The 9,811-nt window shown below is 58.0% G+C and overlaps 1 protein-coding gene across 1 annotated transcript; it reads left to right on the top strand.

Moving 5' to 3' along the window:
- Positions 1-4,813: 4,813 nt before the first annotated feature.
- NPDC1 (neural proliferation, differentiation and control 1) lies at positions 4,814-9,587 on the top strand. Its single transcript, XM_015826610.1, has 9 exons — positions 4,814-4,862; positions 6,009-6,149; positions 6,934-7,032; positions 7,166-7,336; positions 7,584-7,650; positions 7,893-7,977; positions 8,281-8,360; positions 8,960-9,056; positions 9,407-9,587. Exons 1-9 carry the CDS (start codon positions 4,814-4,816, stop codon positions 9,473-9,475), a joined length of 858 nt encoding a protein of 285 aa, XP_015682096.1. The 3' UTR covers positions 9,476-9,587.
- The last annotated feature ends 224 nt before the right edge of the window (positions 9,588-9,811 follow it).

A 9,811-nucleotide genomic window follows, 5' to 3' on the forward strand; every position in this document is an offset into this window, starting at 1 on the left:
CCCCCCCCCCCGAGGGGGTCAGCCAGCCAGTTGCCCGGGAGCTGCCCCCTCTTCCCATGACATCATTTCTGAAAGCTCTGGCAACTTTCATCCTCCCCCCCCCCAACTCCATCTCCGGAGAGTTTGTGCTGGCAAATGACCCAGGGGCGGAAGGGGCTCCGCTCGGCTGGCCTGGAGGCTTTGCAGCAGCTGCCCAACACAGCCAGCTCCTGCAGCCTTTCCTGGGCTCCCCCCCCCAAATCCAGAACAACGGGTGGCTCTCTGCCCCCTCCCCACCCCCATGTCTGAAAAGTGGGGTGTACCTGGTTGTGTTTGTGGGGGGGGGTCTTGTAAAGAATGAGATGGATGACATGTGGGGGATCCTCTCGGTCTCCAGGCATTTTGAGCAGCTGGTGGGTGATGCTTCTCTGACTCAGCCCTCCCCCCTTCCCTTCCCTTCCCTCCCCCAGCAATGCTGTTTGGGGGCTGGCAGTTCGGGGTAGCGGAGTTGGGAAAAGCCGAGCACCGGAGCTGAGCAAGCTTGGGGGTTGCTCCCCAGAGGCGGCCCTCTCCCCTTCATCATCCTCTCGGGAGTTTCGGGATGGCTGCCCTCCGAGGGTCCCCCTGGCATGGATGAAACTGGGGCGCCTGTGGGAAAGAGATGCTTTATGGACGCCTGGGAGTTTGGCCCTGGAGGGCTTTGGACGCAGCTCAGCAAACGTCCCTTCTTTCCTGTGCAATCTATTGTCTAAAGGGGCCTTCCTTCCTTCCTTTCCAGACAGGAAACATTTTCCCTCTCTGGCTGCTTTCAGTCTTGGCAACCGCTTCCTTTCCCTCGGCGAGGAGGGGCCGTTTTGGGACCCTCCCAAAGACGGTCCATTCCCTGGGCAGAAAAACCAAGGCTGCTCCCGTTTGGTCCTTCTTGTCTGACCTGGCCTTGACTTTTAGCCCCCTCAAGCCATCTTGCAGCTTTTTCAAGACCCCTAAAGGGGGTCTCTGGGGGGGTCTGCAGATGGGTTGGGGGGTGTCTTTGGCTGAGTGCTGGAGCAAAGCCACCCCTGGCTGGTGGGAGGGGGGGGTGATGACTCTCCCCATCTGTCACCAGCCGACCTGCCTGACCCATAGCCAAGCGCAGGGTTTTTAAGGATCCCACGTGCAATCTAGGGTGATGCAGAGACCTCCCTGTCCGTTTGTGATGCGTCTCCGTCATGCTCTGTGGGGAAAGTTTTCCGGCACACAGAAAGAGGAGGCAGATGTTTCCTTCTGTCTCTTGGCCCGTTCCATGTGTGCCGACAAACCTGCTTTTCTTGAAATCCTTTCATCGGAGGTCAAAGGTCTGCAGGCTGGGAAACATTCCCGCACACACTTGCCGATGATTGACAGGATTTGCACACAAGGGAGGTGTGTGTTGTTCTTTTTCAGAGGCCGGGTGCCAGAAGTTGGCATTCTGCTCCGGGCCTTTTGTTGGGCCAAGAGTCCTGGGCGGGACGCTTTCCCCCAAAACACCAGCAAGGGTGGCTGCAGCGGGCGAGGGGAAGGAAGGGAGCGCAGACGCTCCGCAGCCGGAGCCAAGGCCAGCGAGGGGGGAAGGCCACCTTGGGACGCATCCTGAGCTGGGGCCGCTGGGGTTTTTTTGTGCTCTGCCTTTCTCGCTCTGTCCAGTATGGTAATTTTTGCCCACTTATCCAAATGCCAGAGGCTAAAATGAAGGGACGGTTGTGATTCCCAGCTGACTCTCTGCCTTTTGGGAACCCTGGGTGACCCTTTTCCTGGACGGAGGGGGGTTTCGCCCGGCAAGGAAGCGACTGAGCTGGGAAGAGGCATCAGGCGTGGTAGCCTTGGTCTCTTCATCACATCCTGGTTTGCTGGTTGGGAATAAAACGGAGGAACGAGGTTTGGTCCCAAATGCCAGGGAGTTCATTCATTTTAAAAAGTAGATTTTGCTCTCCAAGGATTTAGGGGTCCCTGGAGCTTCCCGTGCAAAGCAATCATAAATTTGCAGAGAAGTTTCTTCCCAAAGCTTTTATTTACTTCATTCCTTTGCACACGGATGCTGAAGACCAGGCACCACAGAGGCCTCTTTTGCCCTTTCTGTAGTTACCGGCTCTTCCGGAATAATCCTTTAAGCAGACTAAAAAAATTCCCCTCTCTTCCTGCCCCCCCCCGCCTCGCAAAGTTCCTGTCCCTGCTTCAGAAACCAGTTCTAATCCAGAGTGGAAATTCAGCCTGTAGCCGTCGGCATCCTCTTAGCCGTCTCTGATCTCGGTTTCAAGGACAAAGCCAGTGCCTCTGTTTTAGGAAGGGCTTGGGAGGCGTTCAGACAACCAGTTCCAGGAAGCGGTGCAGAAAATGTTTGGCATTTCCGCCTTTGCAGAAGAGGTTCTCCAGGAGACATTTCTGCTAGAAAATTCTTATAAGCAGGCTGCCCTTCTGGTGCTTTTCTCTTGTTCAGACCCTCAACCTGAATTCCTGTGAATTCTGGTGCCCCTGCAGAGTTGGGCTCAGTTCTGCAGTTTTGAGCTCGGATCCTGGCCAGGCGGGAACCGGCACCCTTGCTGTAGCCCTCTCTGACATGGCAATGTTGTGGCTGTCAATGTTGTGCCTCTGCACAGGTCAGTTTTTATTCCGAGGCCTGGTACGCCTGGAGCTCAGCAGACGGTCCTCTCCCGGCCCTGGCTGCTGCCTCTTCCCCACCCACAGCAGCCCCAGGAGTTGCTTGATTTGCTGAGGGAGACAGACTCAGCCGAGGCAGAGCGTAGCGGGTGGCTGAAGCATCCGTGGAAGACGGGGAGAGGTGAAGGGACTGAGGGCGAAACCCATCTTGCCCCATGTGGCTCCCACCGGCAGCAGAGCCCGGGGACAGGCCCCCCTGGTCTTCTGAGAGTGCCAGGCCTTTCCCTTGCCTGGGGTCCAATGGGAAAGGCTTGTCCAAGAAGGCAGAGGTCATATGAGGTTGCCCATATCTCTGCTGACAAGCGTTGGCTTCTGAAGCTGTGGGACTCTTTGTGCAAATGGTAGAGAACATCTGAATACACACAGCATAGTTTCCAGGAACTGTGTGTCTCTAAACCCTTAAAAATGCTGCCAGACCTGCTGGGATCTCTGGAGGTTAGCTTGTGTTTTCTTCTTTTTTCCTTCCTCCCTTCCTTCCTTCCTTCCTTCCTTCTCTCTGCCTGGCAGAGAGGCCATCAATAATTCAGAGCTCTCGTGTTCCAGGAAGACATTTTGCCACGTTGGCATTCAGCCTGAGAGCAGGGAGCCTTCTTGTGGCCCAGCCCAGAGAGCAACAAGGACCCCGCAGAGGCTCCTGGAGGAGGAGGATCCCTCGTGGGTCAGATGGAGGGGTTCCTTCGCCTGGCACCCCCTTGCAATGCAGCCAGCCAGCAATGCTGGAAAAACCCCAGGGAGGCTGTCCTTCCCCTGCCGTTTGACGCCCCGCCACAAAATAAAACGTATTTCTTTTTTTAAAAGGATTTTTTATCTCCTTATTTCGAGGAGATAAAAACACCTAAAAATCATACCTGGGGGCAGGGAAGGAAAGGATGTAAAGGGATTTGGCTCGACGTGTAAGCAATTAATTCAGCTTGTCTTTTAAGACGATAGGACCCACCTTTTTGGCCAATGGGAAAGCTCTCTCGGGGGGTGTATCTATGCTGGGGGGGGGAGCAGATGCCAAAACCGGGGTAGGGAAAGAAGCGTCTGGCTGGCAAAGTCACCTGGCACCTGGGTCTGGGCAGCCTGGCCTTCCCAGAGGTGACCTGAGCTGGCTTGTCTTTTGGAGGCAACCAGTGGCCGTTTGAGGCTCTGTCAGGAGGCTTTCCAAGCACAGGGCGGCTTGTGCAACGTGGAAAGCGGTAATTGGCGCCCGAGAAACGTCCTGAATGAATGGAAGGGCCTTTCGCTCCTTCCTTTGATCGCCAGGCTGTCCTCGGGTCGGGATGACCGAAAGGATGTTTCTCTGGGCCTCTTTCTGCTTTGGGGGGGGAGCCGCCCCAGGCATTTGTTTGCTTAGCCTGTGCAACTGTCATGGGGGGGGTAGATTGAGGGGTTTTTTTGGGAACCTCAAAATATCTCAGCTTCAAAGGCTAAATTTTAACTACCTGCCGTGTTTGCACAGGACAGAGGATTGCCCTGCTCTTAGTGGGGAAGGGGCTTCCTTTTGGATTTTTTTCCTCCCCATAAAAGACACACACCCCCTTCCGGGATGACCTCCGTCTGCTTCGCTTTTCAGTTGGCTGGAGTCATTTTATTACAGCCATTTTTAGTCAGTTGACTCTGCTTCCAGAGATGGTCTTCGCCACCTACAGGAAGTTCTCGATCCCTTCTTGGTTGCTTCTCTCCCTGGAGCTCCTTACGTCTGAAGCCACCCTGGGACAAACACTTGCCGAGCAGCCCTGCTTGACCGACGGGGTCCCTGCCTCTGTCCAGGCCTCAGCCGGGCCCACCGCAGCACCCGCTCCTGTTGGACAGCTCCCCAAATTGGTTGGGTGCCTTTGGGATTAAGGTCTCCTCTTTCAGGCAGTGAAATGTCTTTGTGGGTCCTTCCTTTGGGCTCACCTTCATCTCAGGGTCCTGAGTGGGTGACTGACTGCAAATATCAAGATTGGCTCAGGAAATTGCCTCCTCCTCCTCCTCCTCTTGTTCCTCCTCCTCCTATTTCTAAAATCAGGAGTCCCCCCACCCACTTCTTTGCAAGGCTCAGTCCCTCCCTGGCAGTGCCTGGACTGATAAGAGGCGGGTTGGGCTGGCCTCCCTGTGTGGGCCTAAGGTCTTTGGGCCTCTTCCTTTCCGAGTTGGGCTGCCTCCCTTTGTAGGAAAAGGGGTTTGGGGGTCAATGGTGGGGGCAAGGCAGCTTAGTCTTCGCTCCTACCCCTGGAAAGCTGGTGAGCCACTCCCAGCGGCTGAAATAACCTCTCTTCAGTCCCACCTTGTTTGTTTTCCTGTTTTGCCGTTTTTTTTCGCTTTATGTAGCTGAGGGTTTTGGTGCACTCTGCCTCTTCAAAGCTGCTTTGAGCAGGCCGGGGCAGAAAGTACGGCCAGCGGAGGGCTGTGTGTGGGACTCCGGGGTTTCCGTGTTTGCCTGCTGCAGGCCAAGGTTTGCTGCTGGCAAACAGTCCAGCTTCCCGGACCAGACTGGGCAGGACCCGCCTTTCCTTCAAGCGCCAGCAGAGCCAGGAGAAAAGGGCTCGTGTGACTCTGTTTGCAAACTTTGCCACCACTTCCCTGACCAGAAGCAGGCGATCTGAGATGGCAGGCAGGAGCTTCCAGCTTCCCTGCCTCCCTCTCCTGCTTCTCCTCCGAAGCACAAACCTTCCCTGGCCTCCCCTCGGCTGTTGTTTCAGGTCGGTTTTGCCAAAGCGAGGAGGGCAGGCTCTGGGCAGCCTCTGCAGGGCCACGGGGAGGTGAGTTTTGGCATCTTGCTTGGCATCTGACGGGTTCCCTGGCACCGGGCTTCTCGGAGGGCTGGGTGCCTGGAGGAGTGCTCTCCCGTTTTGTTACTCAGCGTCTGCTTCTACGCTTCTGGGTTATCGCTTCTCTCCTGCTTACTTTCTGGGTGGGGGCAGATTGATCTGCACACTCCCCCCTCCTGCATGAAGGGAGAGGTTTGAATTGTGCCACCTGGCGGCTGAGTCTCCAAACTGCAGACTGACTGGAAGAGCCCAGGCCGTGTGACCCCGATGTGCAGGGTCTGCAGCCGCCCGTGGCTCCTGTCCAAACAGGCGCTGGCTGGAAGGCCTCCTTGTGAGAAAGAAGCAACCTCCGTCTTTTGTCTTTTTTTAGCGCAGAGAAATTTAATAATTTGCAGGGAGGGGCCCCAGAGAGAGACCTGGCTTGGTGCAGAGGAAGCTGGTGGGGGATCAACTGAGGAACAGGACTGGCTCGTCCACCTTGGTGGATGCTGGCTGTTTGGGAGCTGCTCGTAAGGAAGGGCATCCCTCCGTGTCTCTCAGCCGGGTTGGGCAGCCAAGCGTCCTTAGTCTCGGGTTGAGCAAGTGGCCCTGATCCGCTTCCTGCCTTTTGGACTGCAGAGCTGTGTCCTCGGCACCTGGACTGCACCCTTCAGCGGCGGAAGGAGTGTCCCCTGGGGTCCCATGCCTGCGGCCCCTGCCTCCCCCAGTTCTTCGAAGACGGAGAGGGAAGATGCGTGACCAAGACAGCAGCGCCCAAAGGTAAAGGGAAGGGGGGGGCTCAGCTGGGATCCCCTATGCCCCTTCTGTGCCTGCGCTTTCGCCTCACTGGCAGGAGTTAGGCCTACTTGTCGCATGGTGGGTGGGGGGCTTTATCTGAACGGCAGCAACTCCTCCGCAGACCCTGGAGCAGGAGAGTCCACGTGGGTTTTCCCTGGGTGGGGCTCCAGATACAAAGTCACAGCATTGCTGGAAGACTTAGAAAACTGAAACACGATCCACTCCAATGTGCCAGTGTCCCCCGAGAGGGAAAGAGGTGCCAAGGTGGCTCTTTTCAACCAAAGTTATAGTGAGCAGAGGGTTGGGCTAGAGGACCTCTAAGGTCCCACCCAAAGCTGTGATTCTATAGACCGCAGGGTAGGGCCTCCCCTTGCAGGCCGCCCGTGTTCTGCCTGCCCACCCTCAGAAGGCGAGGGAGGGTGTGGGAAGGGAGAGCAGAACAGGCAGCTGGCACAAGGGGGAAGCCGGCTTCTGGCATGACGTGATGCCAAGTGGCTTCTTTGGTGGACAGATGGCGGCTTACGCAACAGTTCCCTTGCGAAGGGATTGTTTTCTCAGTGGCTTTGGAGCCCCTCGATGAAGACCCTCCCCCTTAAAACTGGGAGGGCCTGGGGCTTCTCTGCCCCTGTGCAAGGCAGTTGCCTCCGTTTTTAAACTGACATCTTCCCTGCTTGCTGAAACGTTTGCTAAAATTGTATGTTCTCTCTGTGTGTGTTTGTTTACTTATTTTGCTGACTGTCCTTCGTGTGGGCCCCTCCGTCTCCAGGGCAAACCGCTGTGGTCCCCAACCCAGAGGAGGAGATTGACTTGGTGTCGGATGCCCTCGCCAAGCAGGGCAGGGGGCCTCTGCCCCACAGCCAGGAAGGTACGGCTGCCCTCGGCCCAGAGGGGCCCCCTACCTGGCACAGAGCAGGGGGGCATCATTGATTTTGCAAGGGAGGCGACTCTCCTGCCTCTTCCGCCTTCTCTCTGCCAATCGGCCCTTCTTCCTCGCGCAGAGAGCTCAGCCTCCACTGGCCAACTCTCCAGGAATGGGGCATCGAAGGCCGAGTCCTCGCAGAATGGCCGGCGGGGGTGGCCAGACACGTCGTCTCGCCCCACCACAGAGCCGGTCCATAACCCCCCAGTGGAGTCGACCCGCATCTCTTCCAACGATGCCCTCGTCCTCGGTGAGTCTTCGCCCAGGCAGCATGGGTGCACCCCGAGAAAATCATAGGGGTAGCAAGATCTCAAGATGCTAGTCCTCAGGTCTGAGATGGCTTGGGAAGGCTGCCTTTGGTAATCCCATCTTCAGGGGCAGTCTATCTTGGGGGGGGGGCAGCTGCCAGAGGCCCTGGGGTGGGGAAAACCTCCCTTTGCTGGGGGTGGGGGTCTCCGACTGCCCTTCCCTCTCCAAGTCTCTGTCCTCCGTTGCAGGCCTGATTGTCGTCTGCACGGTTGCAGGGGTGGCGGCCCTGGTGGTGGCGATGATCTGCTGGTGCAGGTCAGTCCTGCGGGTTTCCCTCGGGCACCGGGCACAGCGGGCAGCTGACCTCCTTGAGGTCACAGCTTTGAGATCTGCCCTGGAGCCCTTCCGTGCTGCCTCCAAATGGAGCCTCCATGGCAGCAGCAGTATATCTGAGGAGGGAGGGGATGCTCAGGGCCTATTTGGGGGTTCTCTGGGCTTTGGGGCAACCCTGCCAGCTGCTGTGCTACTACCCTCCTGGATGTCCCCTCTCCCCACAGGCTGCAGAGGGAGATCCAGCTTGCCCAGAAAGCGGATTATCCAGCGAATAAGCTGCCCCAGCCCCCCTCCTACGACAAGCTCTCTGTAAGTGCCTCCTCCGGATGCTCCTTGGCACGGCAAGTTGGCAGCTCCCAGTTCTTTGGCCAGCCCAGCTCCTGGGGGCTGCCTTGGGCCAGGCTTCTCCGTGAGCCCGACTCTCCCTGCGGCCCCTTTGGCCTCTGCTGGTGGCAGGGAGCTCTTTCTGCCCCGGCCGGGCCTGGCTCGCTGGCACCAGGGCCAGGAAAGGGCCCTCTCTGCCCTTCGTTCTGGGGAAGGCCACGTGGGTGGTGCCTGTTCTGCTGGCATGACAGTCTCTGCGCTCTGGGTGCTTCTTGCCCTTTCCTCCAGCCTGGCGATCGGAAGCTGGCGCAGAGTGCCCAGATGTATCACTACCAGCACCAGAAGCAGCAGATGCTCTGCCTGGACAAGTGCGTCCCCCGTTGCGGTGATGGGTTCAAAGTATTGCAAGCGTGTTGGGTTTCCCTGCCCTCTTCCTGGTTTCTCTTCGACCTACCGGTGAATTGGGCCCAGAAGCAGGGTGGGAGGCCGGGGGCTCCTTCGTGCAAGGCCCACAGCAGCCGGCATCCTCTGTCTCCGCTTAGTTGGGCACGAGACTGCTTGCCCTCCAGGGGCTTCTAAACAGGTTCAAAAGTGCCACGAAGGTTAGGAAGCCCCGGATGAAATGAGCCTCTGGCAGCCGGAAGTGAATGCCAGCTCGAAGGGGTCTGACAGCCAGGGGGCAGCGCCAGGGCCTCTGTCCATTTGCCCGTGTTATTCTTGGGGTGTCCACTGAACAAAGCCTGGTCTGACCTGGGGAGCCTGGCAGGGCCGGGTTTCCAGGGACCTCGCAGAAAGGGCTTCGGGTCGAGATGCCCCCATTTCTGCCTCAGCTTTGGCCGGACATTTTGAAACCAAGATCTCAGCTGATGGGGAGGTTGGCTTGCCATGGGGTGGGCTCCTAAGGGGGCAGGTGAGGGAGGGCACCTTCTGCCCCATCTCACTACATTCTGCCCCCCAAAATCCATAGGAATAAGGAGGAAGCCAAAGCTCCTGAATCCGTCTCCTCGGATGAAGAGAATGAAGATGGAGACTTCACGGTCTATGAGTGCCCTGGCCTGGCCCCGGTAGGTGTCTCTCTACGGGGAGGAGGGGCACACAGATCTCCCCCCCCCCCCGCTGTGCCCTGTATCTGAAGAAGAGAGCAGGGCCGAGCCCTGGGGTGGATCCAGCCCTGGAGCAGGTCGAAGAGATGGGAAAGGCAACCGCTTCCTGGGGGTTCATTTCCCTGCCATGGGGAGCGCGGTTCCCGTGGGCTGTGGGGCTGCCCTGTCCAGCGTGAATCAGAGCAGGGCCCCCAGTGCCCAGAGCGCCATGCCCCTTCCTTGCCCTCGGCTGGGCAGTGCCAGGCCACTCCTCGAGGCAGTGAGTGTGTAACGGTTGGGTCTCTCTCGTTCTTCCTCGTTGGCTGCCGCAGACTGGAGAGATGGAAGTGAAAAACCCCCTTTTTGATGACTCCACTCTGCCCCCAAAGCTGCACCCCTGACCGGGAACTGTGGACTGTGCGCAGGACCTGTCCGAGGGCCGCCTGACCAATGGCTCTCCTCTGCCCTCCTCCGCAAATTCTTGGCTGAAATAAATCCGCCTTCTGGGCAACTCGCTTCTGCTCGGCTTCGCGTTCTCCCCTGCACCGGCCCTTCCACCGGCTCCTGGATGTCGCGAAGAGGCTCTGTGGACCGTCTGGACTCAGGCAGGAAGAGACAGGGGGCCCCCCTGAGGCCTGGCTTGCCACCTCCTGTCCCCCCACAATCCCTGCACAAATCAGATTTCAGAGTGGGGGGTTTCTCTTTTCTCTTTCCTTGTTTTGCAGCCCCCAAGGTTA

Source organism: Protobothrops mucrosquamatus, unplaced genomic scaffold (genome assembly GCF_001527695.2).
Source record: "Protobothrops mucrosquamatus isolate PMUCROS unplaced genomic scaffold, P.Mucros_1.0 scaffold3202, whole genome shotgun sequence".
In the NCBI taxonomy this organism is placed as follows: domain Eukaryota; kingdom Metazoa; phylum Chordata; class Lepidosauria; order Squamata; family Viperidae; genus Protobothrops; species Protobothrops mucrosquamatus.

What these genes read in the sequence shown, in the direction of transcription:
- NPDC1 (XM_015826610.1), top strand. Translation starts at nt 4,814, where the DNA reads ATGGTGGGGGCAAGGCAGCTTAGTCTTCGCTCCTACCCCTGGAAAGCT. An exon ending in GCGATGATCTGCTGGTGCAG is followed by an intron (nt 7,651 to 7,892) that starts GTCAGTCCTGCG and finishes CTCTCCCCACAG; the next exon opens with GCTGCAGAGGGAGATCCAGC. An exon ending in AGTGCCCTGGCCTGGCCCCG is followed by an intron (nt 9,057 to 9,406) that starts GTAGGTGTCTCT and finishes TGGCTGCCGCAG; the next exon opens with ACTGGAGAGATGGAAGTGAA.